A 15,415-nucleotide genomic window follows, 5' to 3' on the forward strand; every position below is an offset into this window, starting at 1 on the left:
GTGGCAGCGTTGACGCATCCGGGCTCGTGAATCGCGATGAAGATGCTGGTACGAGTACCTTTCTCGTTTGTTTTGCTTGAAAGATTGCTTTGACTTGGTTGGGCGACGCGTGTGCGTCGCACTTGGAGTGCATGAAACTGAATCCTCCCCCGTTTCCTTGGATACTGCCACCTCCATTCTTAAGTACAAGTATTTTTAGAGGTTTCAACAAAAATTCCATATGGATGAGACATATTTTAAAGTGTATATATGTTCATTTTGTTTCGTATATAGTTTACATTAAAATCTTTAAAGGAACTTATACTTAGGAATGAAGGGAGTAGTAATCGGCATGGACGAACGGGACAATGTCATTTCCGATGGCTCGAATCTGATTATGAGCCAGGGCCACGTATATACTAGTAGGAGTACCTGGGTTCGGATCCTCTACAGTTAAGTACTAACTGTACCGGTACTGTAGCTGATGTAATCCACCGTCCATTGCAATCCGATGGCTCGCCTCCCTCTTCCTCCACTCACACTTTGCAGCAATGAATGATCCCAAATACTCCCTCTTCCTCCACTCACACTTTGCAGCAATGGATGATCCCAAATAGACAGCCACGACGACGACGACGACCGCCGGAACTGCAAAGGTAAAGAAGACAAATGGGGTACACTCGTGCAGCTTCTCGTCGGCGTCCGCTCACGTCCAGCAGCGGATTCAGTGGCCGAGCTATATCTCTTTCAACTTCGGAAGTTTGGATACTCGGCAAGTGCTTCGATGAACTCGCCTTCAAGCGCGTGCGCGTGGCACGGGATCATGATCAGGCCGGCGGTGGCCATGCCTCCCTCTTAGGGAGAAGGAGCCATCGGGACGGGGTCATGGGGATCGAGGACTCAGACTCACACGTTTCTCATGCAACTGGATGGAGCTGATAGCGGAGTCCTGCCGCTCCCAGACATGCACGCAGACCGTCGGTGTGAACAGCCGCTTGCTTGCCGGGACGCTTCAGGAGGTTGTCGGTGTCGGAATATTTGGGATCCTCCATTGTTGCAGAGTGAGGGGAGGAAGATGAAGGAGTAGAGCCATCGGATTACAACAGACGGTGGATTTATGCACTACAGTACCGGTACAGTAAGTACTCAACTGTAGAGGAGCCGAACCCGGAGTACCTCACACCAAAGCTTCCAATGTTATCATTACAGGAAATGAACTTGATTCTTACGTGACAACCTCCCGATTCCAAGGGACCACGTGAAGGTTATGATGAACAACAAACATCTATGCATTTTGCATGATTTTGACGTCCCAACAAAATGCTGGCAATCAACAGTCCAGTTATCTTCTTGAAATCATGATCCTTTACATCCTTCAATCAGAGAGTTGATCTCCGGTCGAGTCTGTGAACATGCATCGTATGGGCTATTTTTTTCGCCCGCCAACAATCCATCACTTCGGCATTAGGGCAAATCATATTGAGAGGAGATCAAACTGACACAGAAACTTGGCATTAAAAATGAAAATTTGTCATTCCACGTCCAAAGTAACATGAAAAGGCAAAAGGGGCGTGCTAAACAAGATATGGTCAGCTTTTGTATGAGTGTCGGCCAAGGTTTCTCAGTGAGTTTCTAGAGTTGACCAGCGATATAGTACCACAATACTTAAGATGTTAAGCAAGCTTTTCTTGTCAGAAGAACCAGTTAGGTGCGAATCAACCTGTGGTTAAGTTGGTTAGGTGGGCAGTGGTATCCCCAACCCATCAGGGTTCAAATCCTGGTGCTCGCATTATTCCTAGATTTATTTCAGGATTTCCGGCGATGCGCTTTCAGTGGGAGGAGACGTTTCCGTCGACGACGAGGCGCCTACGATGACTTTGTAAATCTCAAGATGATATGCCTCATAGGGGTAGGGTGTGCGTGTGTGCGTTCATAAGGGTGAGTGTATGCGCGTGTATATGAGCGCTTGTGTCTGTACTGATGCTCAAAAAAAAAGAACCAGTTAGGTGTAGGTGTTTATCATGTTGGTTATCTAGAAACAGATGATACTGCCATACCCGACAAAAAGATTGATGCCAAAAACTTCGTTTCACAAGAAAACATGTTTTCCTAGAAAACTGCCGTGTGTTTAAATGTGCTACTTTTCAGATATGTGAGAACTCCGATATCGATCAATGGATATCCCAGAACTATCCAGTTGTAGAATGAATTGATATGTGCATGTCAAATTGAAGGCATGCTATATCACATCAAACATTCTCTTTCTCTAGCAGCCACTGTGCTCATTTTAAGAAACACTCTGAACGATGATTCAATCCAATAGCAAAGCTGTACAACAACATTTGTCTCATTATCCTATTATTAAGTAGGAGTAGCCTTCAATTTTCTTTGCTCAAAGAGCATCATAGGTTCATGTATAACAATCAACAAAATAAAAGCTCAGATAACTAATAGTGAAGTCTTATGGCACCCAAATGCCCAATGCACCTTACATGTGACTCAAAACAAAATATCCACTTGTGGAAACAATATAACAGCTGGAGCGAAATCTAATAGCCATGATCCCATGAATCTATGTAGTGGATACTGTGGGACATTTATCTGATAGTCACACACCATGTTTCTACAAGGCAGAGCTATCAATAACTTCAGTTGTTCTATGATAATGAAGAACGCCATTTGGATCTTTAAGGAGGACCCATCATCAAATGATGGCTAAAATAAGATGCATAGCTTATCTAGGTTTCAAAGATTCCGAGTGACTAGGAACCATATAAGCTTGTTCTCAACAAGATTACCGTCAGAGCCAATCGTCCAGACCTCAATGGTGGTAATCTTCGGCACACATTACTGACCAAAGAAAGTACTGCATTTCATACACCAAATCGCTCAGAGCTCATGGGGATGTAACATGATATAAATGAAGAAAACGTCATGCCGTGGAGAAGAAATACAGGTGACTTCACTATGCCCACTTAACATCGTGTGGCAGCTTGTTTGCAGAGAAGAGAAAAATCAGGGCTCATACAAAACAACCACAAAAGCAATAGGGAGCAGATGAATCTTAGAGAAAACTGGAGGCGGCAGCATGTCAAAAGCATCTTTAAAGTATCGAATAAGTAGTCATAACAAGGAAATTTAAATGAGCCTCTACAGAATGTACATACCGCAACACAGTAAGAAAAGATGATTACACTACAATAAGAACATTTTTATGATTTCCTACCCTCTAAGGCCAGCGGTCATCTTGATCAGGCTTCTTGACAAAGATCTGGTTGTAGTCTGGTCGAGACATCTGTAACAAAAGACACATTCAATAATTAGCGCAAGACCATAATATAGCAAATTCCAGAATACCAGATATAGCAAATCATATAAAAGCAGACTACACTTGTTCCACTACAGGCATGATTTACCACTGATACATCTCTAGGTAACAGCTCTACCTCCAAGTAGCATGATCTGACTGAAAGATTCACAGTTACATTATAGACTGTGTCTCCAGACGATCAAGCCTAATAGTTTCAATTTGAATAGCATAGTTGGAGGCTTCAAGCAGTAACCATGGACACAAATGCCTACATTCGACCTCTGTTATTCAACACCGCCCAAATTCCAAGCCACAGACAGAGTACTTGCCAAATTCCAAGCTAGCTACTACCATCTCTTCTACGGTTTCAATTGATTCTTTCTCTATAAACACTCAATCACCATAAAGGCAGGCGAACGATGCCAATTTGGGGCATAGACCACCCTACTAGATCTCTTGCTAGCAGGTGCCACACCAGAATTTTGACCCATTAGTCAGGTGCGAAATGTTCAACGGGGAGAGAAGGCGAGAGGGGTGCGGGCTTACGAGATCCTTGAAGAGGATGAAGGCGATGAAGAAGAAGAGGACGAAGAGGATCTCGAACTCGGCGAGGCGGACGAAGCGGAAGACCTTGTCCACCACCCTGGTCAGCAGCCCGGGATCCCGCCGGCCCCCGCCCCTGCCGACGCCCCGCTGCTGCCGCATCCCCTCCGGTCGCACGCTGGCCCCTCGACCTCGACTGCCTCCCTGAAGCCATGAACCCTAGACGTGGGTACAAGAGAGAGATGTGCATAGACAAGTATGGCTGGGTGAACGGAAGAACAGCTACCGGATCACCGGCGGCAGCGTGGGTGAGACGGAGTCGATCGGCGCGGCGGAGCAGGTCGTCGGACGCGGGGAGGAGGGACGGACCGGAGAGGGTGGGCTCGCGTGTCGGGGTCCTCGTGGACTATGCAATTGCCGGCGGCTCGAGCTGTGGTCCGCACGATCTTGGATCGGACGGCGGGAAAAGTCGAGGCAGCAAGGGGAACCAAAACCAACCCCGTTGCACTTTGCAGCTCAGCGAGTCCAAATTGTCCCCCCTTCAAACCAAGTCCAAATTCTGCAGCCGGTGGTCCATTGCGACGAGTTTATTTACAGTCTTGTTTCTCATTTGATTTGACTATATCCAAATTTGTCCACGCGGTTCTAGAAAACGATCGCCATGCTGTGATAATGTGTTCGTCTAGTACAAGAAAATGGTATATGCTCTTCTAGTGTAGTGCAAAAGGATGCATTACAAATTTCTCAACGCAGATAAAAAAAATAATCACCATATTATATCAATTTGTTAAACAAAGGAAAAATGCATAGCTTTTAGACCATAAAAAATATATAGAATCATACAAAGATATCGACTCGACGTTGCATATGCAGTGCAGTGGGTTGAACATACATCACCAAATAGAACAGGATGCATATGGAAAAAGCTCTAGCTTGCAAAACACGAAGGGATTGGTTTTAGAAAACATGGAGCCGTTCGCTTATTCGGCTGACAGGATAACAATGTGGGTGATAATACAGGTCTGATTGCCTGTGGCAAAGCATTCCTGAACATCGCTCCCTGCACAGAATCTTGGTCTTCGCCGCAGCATCCTCAACACTCAACAGCGTACCTGACTGAAACCAAGAAGGCTATATTTCTGGTGATAATTCGTTTTAGGTTTTACCCTACAGAGTAAGCATAAAAAAGATGGGAATATGCTAGCTAATGTTAAGCACAAAGAATCATCAGCGCGTGGTTTACAGCTAGTATACATTTACAGAACACGACTACAGCAAAATGGAGATGTTGAGTGGAACTGACTAAACCGAATAATGTGATATCTTTGTATGATCTGGAGACAAGAAACGGGGAGCCTATCAGGTAATCCACTTGGAGGTGACCTGAGCACTTTGACGAGGTTTCATGGGAATCTGAGACAGGTTCCTCTTTTTCATGTTGGAGGAGACCGTAGGGCTGAAATAAACCTGGCTTTTCTGTGAAATTGATGCAGCTTGCAAGTGTGGTTTTCTCAAAGGAATGAATGTATGCGACCTTGAGGGCGGCCCTTTCGAAGATTCAACACTTTTAGGTGAATCCCATTTGCTATGGTTTGCAAAACTCTGTGATCGGCCAACTATCTGGGGCCTCTTGTCCTTTGGACTCGGAATGTTTCTGCTTTCCATAGTTTCCGCGGAGTACATTGTCTCCTCCCCACTGCTGAAGCCGTCCCTCTTGTCTCCTTGTTCTGATATTGCCGGTGGTGAAGAACTTGACTGCGCCTCATTCCAGCAGTTTTCCTGGTAAGCAACATTGTGCATAGCATCGCAGTTGATTCTCGCATTAGCTACCCGTGATTCATCTGAAACTGAGCAGTTCGGTTTGATCTTATTATCGACAGGCATCATTTGCTTTAGAGGAAGCGGTAAGAAAATAGATCTTGGATGCCCAGGAGGAAAGCTATCCATGACCGAACCAGGTTGCTCCTTAGGTCTGGGCATCTGTGAAGCTGGATCTCGTTGGCCTTGAAAGGAGTGTGAATTAACAGAATCATTTTCACCATATGAAATCTTGGCAGATGCTGAACTGCATGACCCATGCTGCCGTGTTGGTCTTGCTGGCATCTGTGATGATGACAATGCCCCACCCTCTCGCTCGGTGGCCTTAATACAATGAAGATGACTCAGAGAAGAAGGTTCACTTCGTTGTCCAGCAGATATTAATCGTGCAGGGGGCATCATTGGCTTGCTAACATCTTCCAAGCTACCACTCCAGTGCTGTTTTAACCATTCGCATACTGCAGGGATGGGGATCCCAAATTGTGTTGGCACATCCATCTTTGATGCAAGGAGTGCAGTTGATGATGCAGAAGCATACCCTGTAGGTGTAGAAGGTGCAAGCTTCATCGGATCACAGACCATAAAAGCTAGATTCCCGTTCATATCAAAACCAGCAGATCCAGGATGCCATGAGACTTCATCAGTTGAGAACTTTATAAGGTTGTCAGTTGCTATGACAACCTTCCCCTCACCTACTGCCAAATCTCTTCTGTTTGTGTGGCCCAGGAGCAAAACTGTACTGCCAAGATCCAAGCTGGGGTTCAAGCAGGTTTTCAGGAAATGAGGTTGTTGCCCATGCGAATCTGAACCTTCATCCACGACATCGAGCCCGACTATTGTAAGGTCCAGAATGGGGCTAGTAATGAAGAACCTGAAATGAAGAAACAACATGTAGAACTGGTTAAAATGACAGCAAAGGCAGATAAAGGATCATTAGAGTAAATGCTCCTCCAAAGTAAATAGAGTACTCTAGTACTTGCTAAGCTCATTCCAGCTGTAGTAGCACAAAGAATTTGCTGCATCTTTTTTCCACACGAACCACTTCACTGATATCACCTTTTCTTTGTTCACAGAATTCATAAGACAAAGTTACAAACGTTGTTGGACTGTCAGATAATATAAAGTTTTCTAGAGGAAATCCAGATTGAGCCCATCCTGAGAAAATAATGCATTAAAAACAACACACCCTGCTCCCATGAATCGAGCGAATAAATGGAACCAAGGACCACTTTCAGCAGATATTACCTCCCATTCATTCTTATCAGCCGAGCATCCAGAATTAAATAGAATTTATGTCTACCTGTACAGAGCGGTGAGGTGATCCTATGCGGCTACAGCAGCTTATTGTATGTACAAAATCAACTTCAATCCTTCATACAACACATGACAAGAAGCCATTTTATGACTTACATAAGGTGCGAACATTCTTATTTGGTACTCCCTCGGTATCAAAATATAAGACGTTTTTTGACACCATGATAGTGTCAAAAAGTGTCGTGTATTTTTATACGGAGCGAGTAATTGGCTACTCCATAATGTATTACAGTATATCTTTATTTTTCACTAAAATAATAGCAGTATATTATAATCTATCTACCCCTGGTTGCATTTGATCCTCCAAAGTAAAATCGAAATTGTGTCCCCCTTGCACGTACGGTTGCTGCAATAACTGAATGCATTAATAACATCAAGATTGCCGAGGTCCATAATCACAAGACAAGCTCAAATAATTCCCTGAACTATATTGAAGTCAGCCCCACCAAACTCTTGAGATTGCGCCTTCTCGCCCAAATGCAAGAACTGAGGAACCAATATGGCATGGACCCACGAATCCGCCAAAACCTTGAGCCATTTTTAACAGCATTGCAACTGAGAATCGTTACGGAAACCGCTAAGCTTCTCCTAAATTTGAAGACGAAAACCAGATCTTCTTCCACCATGGTACAAGATGAACAGCCAGAGCACGAGTGCAGCGCAAAGAAATTGCCAAAGGTGTTGCGTAATCAAATCTTTGCACGGAGCAGTATGCAACATCAATCGATTTCCGGGCGGAACCGACACAAAAAAATGCAACCATCTGGCACCGCATTGCACAGCCAAACAACCCCAAGCGAAAACCAAGCAGGAAAATGCGAGCAATGTCTTCGGGGTTCGTTACCTCTGAGGCACCAGGCGGGCCAGGAGGCGGCCGTGGCTGAGCTGGACCTCGGCGGCGCCCGCCACGGCGGCTGATGGGACGGTCCCGTGCGTGGTGAGCAGGAGGGCGCGGTGGATGAGGAACCCTCCCCCGCGTTTGCCTCCTCCTCCTCCTCCTCCACCACCTCCTCCTCCTGCCCCTTCTCCGCCGCGAGGGAAGGACACGGCCGCGAGCGCGGGACCCTTCGTGGTGAGCAGCGTGGACTTGATCCGCTCCAGTTTGGCCCCGCCGCCGGAGCAGAAGCACCACCCCGAGCGGTCTCCCAGGACCCCCATCCGATGCGGCCGCTCTCCCTCCCCTTCTCTCCCTCTGGCGAGTGGCTACCGGCGCGCGGAGGAGGGCGGCGGTGCCCTCGGGTCAGCGGTGGCTGGCTGGCTCCTCTCGTGCTTTGGCTTCGTGGCGAGAGGAAACAATAAGAAGGAAACGGTAATGCTTTTCAGCGAACGTTCGCTGGGGTTACATTTGCGAATGTTCTTCGCGATATTTTATGTTGCGGGTAGTTACAATTCCTTGTAGTGAAGAGGGCAAATTTCACATCAAAATTTGTCATGTATTTCTGAAAATTTTGTCACGTCTTTTCAAAAAAATTGTCAAAGAAATGTTTCCAAGTATCATCCTCCCGAGGGAACGTTTGCCGGCTATTGCGGTCCTAAGAAAAAAGGTTTGTTCTCATCGCGTTGGACGAAAAGCTGGGCATCACGATGGGCCGTGTCTCCGTCCATTCCTACAGGCCGAAGGATTTCTTGGTTGTGTTTGCACGTCAGGATGACATGAACAGGCTAGGCACTGACGTAAAGTTTTCCCCTAGGGTTTCCCTAGGGTCTACCTTATCCTCCGACGGAGTCCACATATTTTCACCATCGACTCGTTGGATTCCTGCGAGCGCTAAGTAGACTACAACCTCATGTCCTTGGTACGGTGATTACATGGGGGATCCGAGAGGTTCGAGTATTGAAACGAGGAAGGAAGGGACGAAGGAGATGCATACGGGGGGGGGGGGAGGTGCGGGAGGAAACGAGATCGGGGAGCAGACAATCCAATCCTCCGCCCGAGGAGAAGGCTGCGGAGGCGCTGCCAACATCGGAGGAGGCTGATATGGAGGAAGACGATGGAGGTGATTGGGACCATAGTGGCCCTGGTCCAACCCTAGAGGATGCTTTTCAAGGCATGAATTTGCACGGGGAAGAAGAAGAAGACCTAGACCTCTCTGGGAAGGTGGAGGATTTGATCAAGGAGGTGCGGTGGTTGGCCCTGTTTAGGGTTCATACCATGAGACCGTTTAGCCATGCGGCCCTTTTGAATTCCATGAGAAACACGTGGGTATGTGCGCAAGGGGTGACCTTCAACTTTAAGGGCCCAAATTTGTTCCTCGCACAATGCCATTGCTTAGGAGATTGGAAGCGGGTGATGGACGAAGGACCTTGGCAGTTTAGAAGAGATCCCGTCGTACTTGTTGGGTATGATGGATTCACAAACGTCGCTGAATATGCACTTGATATGTATCCTCTTTGGGCAAGAATCAAAGGTTTGCCGGATGGTTTAACAAGGAAAAAAGAACTTGCGAAGAAGGTGGCGAAGAAAGTAGGGGAACCGTTGTTTACTGTCATTGTTAATGAAGGGGAGATTAATCCTTCTAGCTATTTGTGGGTGAGAGTGTTTGTTAATGTTAATAAACCTCTTGTGAGATTTGTGTCGATCACGTTGAAAGAAAGGAAGAAATACCCTGTTTCTTATGAGAAGCTTCTGGACTTTTGTTTCTTTTATGGTTGCATGGGACATGTCGTTGAGGAGTGTGGTGATGGCATACATGACCCTGGTACATGTGAATGGGGTGAGTATTTGCACTAGAATATGAACCTAATGGAGGAGGCACGAGTGGTGGTAGAGGAGGAGGATGGCCGGGTTCAGGAAGGGGTGGTGGTGCAGCTGGGGGCCATGGCCATGCTGGTAGAGGGGATGGTGGTGCTGGCAGAGGAAGAGGAGGAAGATCAAATAGTGGAGCAGGGCGTGTAGGGGGTGAAGGAAATATGCCCTAGAGGCAATAATAAAGTTGTTATTTTATATTTCCTTATTCATGATAAAGGTTTATTATTCATGCTAGAATTGTATTGATCGAAAACTTAAATGCATGTGCGAATACATAAACAAATACCGTGTCCCTAGTAAGCCTCTACTAGACTAGCTCGTTGATCAAAGATGGTTAAGGTTTCCTAACCATAGACATGTGTTGTCATTTGATAACAGCATCACATCATTAGGAGAATGAGTAATGGACAAGACCATCCGTTAGCTTAGCATATTGATCGTTCAGTTTATTGCTATTGCTTTCTTCATGTCAAATACATATTCCTTCGACTATATGATTATGCAACTCCCGGATACCGAAGGAATACCTTGTGTGCTATCAAACGTCACAAACGTAAATGTATGATCATAAAGATGCTCTACAGGTATCTTCGAAGGTGTTTGTTGAGTTGGCATAGATAGAGATTAGGATTTGTCACTCTGAGTATCGAAGAGGTATCTCTGGGCCCTCTCGGTAATACACATCATAAGCTTGCAAGCAAGTGACTAAGGAGTTAGTTACAAGGCGATGTATTAAAGAACGAGTAAAGAGACTTGCCGGTAACGAGATTGAACTAGGTATGAAGATACCGACGATCGAATCTCGGACAAGTAACATACCGATGAACAAAGGGAATTATGTATGTTGTCATAACGGTTCAATCGATAAAGATCTTCGTAGAATATGTAGGAACCAATATGGGCATCCAGGTTCCGCTATTGGTTATTTACCAGAGAAGTGTCTCGGTCATGTCTATATAGTTCTCGAACCCGTAGGGTCCGCACGCTTAACGTTCGTTGAAGATATAGTGTTATATGAGTTATATGTTTTGGTGATCGGATGTTGTTCGAAGTCCCGAATGAGATCACAGACATGACGAAGAGTCTTGAAATGGTCGAGAGGTAAAGATTGATATATAGGACGGTGATATTTAGACACCGAAAGTGTTTCAGGATGTACCAGGAAGAAATCGGGTCACCGAAAGGGGTTCCAGGCACACCCCCCGGAGGGGGAGAGATATGGGCCAACAGAGGGGACATACCAGCCAACAAGGGGGTTGGCGCACCCCTCCCTTAGCTGGCCGGCCCTATGGGGAAGGAAAGGGGAAGGGTGGCCCCTCCTGCCTTTCCCTCCTCAAGAGAGAAAGGAAATGGGGGCACCTCCACCTTCCTTCCTCCTGCACTCCAAATAAGGAAGGGGGCTCCACTTGGGGAGGACCCCAAGTAGGATTCGGCCTACTTGGGGCGCCCTTGTGGCTGCTCCCTCCTCCCCCACATATATATATATATGTGGGAGGGGGCGCCTAACACAACACAACATTGTCTTAGCCGTGTGCGGTGCCTGCCTCCATCGTTTACACCCCCGGTCATATTTTTGTAGTGTTTAGACGAAGCCCTGCGGAGATGTGACGCCCGGGTAATTAGGCTACAGTAATCCCACGCTAATCATGCCATGACACATGTTACTGTCCTCTCAATAATTCGAAACCGTTCAAAATTCAAATTCAAATTTATGACAAAAATAAAAGTTTTCAAAAAATAAAAATAAAAATGTTTGATGGTTGCCGAAAATTACAAGGGTAATTATGGGGCAACAAACACCTTTTTATAAAATGGCTAAATGATTTAAAATGAATTAAATAGAAAAGAAAGAAATAATAAAAGAAAACAGAAAACAAACAAACAAAAAAGGGAAAAGGAAAAGAACCCCCCGGGACAGCCGACCCAACTGGCCGGCCCATTCGACCACCGGCCCAACTGGATAAAGGCCCAGCCGGCCACCCCACTCCCCCCATAACCCCCCACCCTTGGTCAAACCCTAACCCAACCACCCACACTCCCCCCCCACGCCGTTCCCCCCTCCCGATCCAATCTGGATCGGGGACGAGATCACCACTCGCCCCACCCCGCTCGCCCCCCTCGCTCCCTCCCGATCTGGATCGGGGGAAAAGGCGCTCGACGCCGCTCGACACCCCCCCGCTGCCGTCGCGCACCATGGCGCCTCCGCCCTCGTCGCCGAACCCCGACGCCGCCCGGTTCTGCCCCACCGTCGCCGAGAGCCGCCCCATCCCCGTCGCCACGCCGGACGCCATGACCTCGCCGACGGACGCCGCTCGCCGGAGCCGCTCCACGTCGCGTCCTCGCCTTCCTCCACGAGCACGCTGCCCCCGAACCCCTACAACCCCACCGTGAGCGCTGCTCCTCCTCCTCTGCCTCGCTCTGCCGCACACGCGCTCGGCCGCCCGCACCTACTGCCCCCTTCCCTGCGCCGGTCATGCTCCGGCCGCCACCCGCCCACACACGTGCCACGCCCGCCGCGGCCACCTGCGGGCCGCGCTCGACCATCGCCGATGGCGCATCGCCTCCCCCGCGCGCGTATGCTGCTGCGCTGCTGCCGCGCCCGCTCGCCTCTGACCTCGCCTTGCCGCGCGCTCCGGCCATCGCCGCCTCCCTACGCGCCCCAGCGCCCGCCCCTCTGCCGTCGCCCCCCCCCCCCGAGTCGCCCTTGCTCCACCTCAGGTGCCCGCGCCGACGCCAGGCCGCGCCCACCCCCGCGGCCGCTCTCCCCGTCGTTCGTCGCGCACACGCGCCGTCCTCCCACGTCCGGCCACCGCCTCGGCTCACCGCTGCAGGGCGCAGCACCGGCCGGCCGGCCACTCCGCGGCCGCGCCCGTGGTTGGACTCGGGCACGGGCACCACACTTGTGTGCCCGCACGCCCGTTTGTCCGATTGGCCCCTGGGGCCTATGACAGATGGGCCCCGTGCCCAGAACGTTTTAACAAAAAAAATTAATTTAAAAATAAATAAATAAAATTAATAATTAATTAATTAATTGACTTAATTAAACTTAATTAATTAATTAAAGAATTAATTAAACTATTTAATCCTGATTAGATTAACCTAACCACTAATTAAACTAATTGACCCTGTTTAATTAACCTGTTAATTAAATGTGTCAATGACGAACGGGACCCACCTGTCAGGTTGACTAGGTCAACTGCTGACCTCATGCTGTCGTCATGCTGACGTCAGCAAGCACTATTCTGGATAATGTTGATTAAATTAATTAAATAAATTCTAAAAATGATTTAAATCTTTTAAAATTTATATAAAATAAACCATAGCTCGGATGGAAAAACTTTGTACGTGAAAGTTGCTCAGAACGACGAGACGAACCCGGATACGCATCCCGTTCGTCCGCCACGCATCCCTAGCATAGCAAACACGCAACTTTTCCCCTCCGGCTCCTCTGCCCGAAAACGAGAAACACCGGGGACACTTTCCCGGATGTTTTCCCCTTCATCGGTACCACCTCGTACCGCGTTAGGGCACACCTAGCATCACGCTTTGTCATGTCATGCATCGTCATGCATTTGTTTGCATTATATTTATTGTTTCTTCCCCCTCTTCTCTCGCTAGACACCGAGACCGACGCCGCTGCTACCCAGTACGACTACGGTGTTGACGACCCCTCTCTCTTGCCAGAGCAACCAGGCAAGCCCCCCCTTTGATCACCAGATATCGCCTACTCTTCTCTATACTGCTTGCATTAGAGTAGTGTAGCATGTTACTGCTTTCCGTTATTCCTATCCTGATGCATAGCCTGTCCTTGCTACTACTGTTGTTACCATTACCTGCTATCCTACTGCTTAGTATAGGATGCTAGTGATCCATCAGTGGCCCTACACTCTTGTCCGTCTACCATGCTATACTACTGGGCCGTGATCACTTCGGGAGGTGATCACGGGCATATACTATATACTTTACACAGTTACATTACCTGTGGTACTGTTCGGAGTTGGGGGCTGAAGGGGCAGGTGGCTCCATCCCGGTAGAGGTGGGCTTGGGTTCCCGACGGCCCCCGACTATTACTTTGTGGTGGAGCGACAGGGCAGGTTGAGACCACCTAGGAGAGAGGTGGGCCTGTCCCTGGTCGGTGTTCGCGGATACTTAACACGTTTAACGAGATCTTGGTATTTGATCTGAGTCTGGCTACTGGCCTATACGCACTAACCATCTACGCGGGGACAGTTATGGGCACTCGACGTCGTGGTATCAGCCGAAGCCTTCGTGACGTCAGCGACTGAGTGGCGCGCGCCGGATTGGACCGTAAGCCTGCTCTTGTATTAAGGGGGCTAGTTCTGCTTCCGGCCGCATTCGCAACGTGCAGGTGTGCAAAGGGCGATGGGCCCAGACCCCTGCGCCATAGGATTTAGACCGGCGTGCTGACCTCTCTGTTGTGCCTAGGTAGGGCTGCGACGTGTTGATCTTCCGAGGCCGGGCATGACCCAGGAAAGTGTGTCCGGCCAAATGGGATCGAGCGTGTTGGGATATGTGGTGCACCCCTGCAGGGAAGTTAATCTATTCGAATAGTCGTGATCTTCGGTAACAGGACGACTTGGAGTTGTACCTTGACCTTATGACAACTAGAACCGGATACTTAATAAAACACACCCTTCCAAGTGCCAGATACAACTGGTGGTCGCTCTCTCACAGGGCGACGAGGGGAGGATCATCGGTTAGGATTATGCTATACGATGCTACTTTATGCTACTTGGTAAACTTACCATCTACTCTCTCCTACATGCTGCAAGATGGAGGTGGCCAGAAGCGTAGTCTTCGACATGATTAGTTACCCCCCTCTTATTCTTGCATTCTGCAGTTCAGTCCACATATGATACCCTTATTCTATTTGATACCCATGCATATGTAGTGTAGCTCCTTGCTTGCGAGTACTTTGGATGAGTACTCACGGTTGCTTTCTCCCCCTTTTTCCCCCTTTCCTTTCCTTCTGGTTGTCGCAACCAGATGCTGGAGTCCAGGAGCCAGACGCCACCGTTGATGACGACTACTACTACTCGGGAGGTGCCTACTACTACGTGCAGCCCGCTGACGGCGACCAGGAGTAGTTTAGGAGGATCCCAGGCAGGAGGCCTGCGCCTCTTTCGATCTGTAACCCAGTTTGTGTTAGCCTTCTTAAGGCAAACTTGTTTAACTTATGTCTGTACTCAGATATTGTTGCTTCCACTGACTCATCTTTGATCGAGCTCTTGTATTCGAGCCTTCGAGGCCCCTGGCTTGTAATATAAAACTTGTATTATTTTAATTTGTGTCTAGAGTTGTGTTGTGATATCTTCCCGTGAGTCCTTGATCTTGATCGTACACATTTGCGTGTATGATTAGTGTACGGTCAAATCGGGGGCATCACAAGTTGGTATCAGAGCCGACTGCCTGTAGGAATCCCCCTTCCACACTCCTTGGCCGAAGTCGAGTCTAGACATTACAAAACTTTTACTAACATGACGGTGCGGCTTACGGGCCCACGTCGCCATTTGGGTGGTATTAGGATCTTTTATTCCTCGCCTTTACTCTGGGACCCTGATCTCTCTTCTATTCGGGTTAAATGGTTTTGCTAACTCTAACTCTAGGTTCTCGTAAATACTTTCTCCCGGAGAGCCCCTTCATTCCAAATGAATGGCCTGCTTCACCAGAAGATTCCGAAG

General features: G+C 48.2%; 2 protein-coding genes across 2 annotated transcripts; both read right to left on the minus strand.

Annotated features, from left to right (window-relative positions):
* Nucleotides 1–3,068: 3,068 nt before the first annotated feature.
* Nucleotides 3,069–4,337, minus strand: LOC125521221 (GRIP/coiled-coil protein). Its single transcript, XM_048686285.2, has 3 exons — nt 4,119–4,337; nt 3,836–4,036; nt 3,069–3,274 (listed from the first exon to the last, which is right to left on the minus strand). The coding sequence occupies exons 2-3, from the start codon at nt 3,992–3,994 to the stop codon at nt 3,209–3,211; spliced, it is 225 nt and encodes a 74-aa protein (XP_048542242.1). The 5' UTR covers nt 3,995–4,036; nt 4,119–4,337; the 3' UTR covers nt 3,069–3,208.
* A 670-nt stretch (nt 4,338–5,007) lies between these two features.
* On the minus strand, nt 5,008–8,283 carry LOC125521220 (uncharacterized). Its single transcript, XM_048686284.2, has 2 exons — nt 7,809–8,283; nt 5,008–6,521 (listed from the first exon to the last, which is right to left on the minus strand). The coding sequence occupies exons 1-2, from the start codon at nt 8,120–8,122 to the stop codon at nt 5,192–5,194; spliced, it is 1,644 nt and encodes a 547-aa protein (XP_048542241.1). The 5' UTR covers nt 8,123–8,283; the 3' UTR covers nt 5,008–5,191.
* Between the last annotated feature and the right edge of the window lie 7,132 nt (nt 8,284–15,415).

The sequence above is a fragment of the Triticum urartu genome, chromosome 7A (assembly GCF_056163025.1).
Source record: "Triticum urartu cultivar PI428250 chromosome 7A, HENAU_Tu73, whole genome shotgun sequence".
NCBI classification, from domain to species: Eukaryota; Viridiplantae; Streptophyta; class Magnoliopsida; order Poales; family Poaceae; genus Triticum; species Triticum urartu.

What these genes read in the sequence shown, in the direction of transcription:
- LOC125521221 (XM_048686285.2), bottom strand. Translation starts at nt 3,994, where the DNA reads ATGCGGCAGCAGCGGGGCGTCGGCAGGGGCGGGGGCCGGCGGGATCCC. An exon ending in TCATCCTCTTCAAGGATCTC is followed by an intron (nt 3,275 to 3,835) that starts GTAAGCCCGCAC and finishes CTTTTGTTACAG; the next exon opens with ATGTCTCGACCAGACTACAA.
- LOC125521220 (XM_048686284.2), bottom strand. Translation starts at nt 8,122, where the DNA reads ATGGGGGTCCTGGGAGACCGCTCGGGGTGGTGCTTCTGCTCCGGCGGC. An exon ending in GCCCGCCTGGTGCCTCAGAG is followed by an intron (nt 6,522 to 7,808) that starts GTAACGAACCCC and finishes TCTTCATTTCAG; the next exon opens with GTTCTTCATTACTAGCCCCA.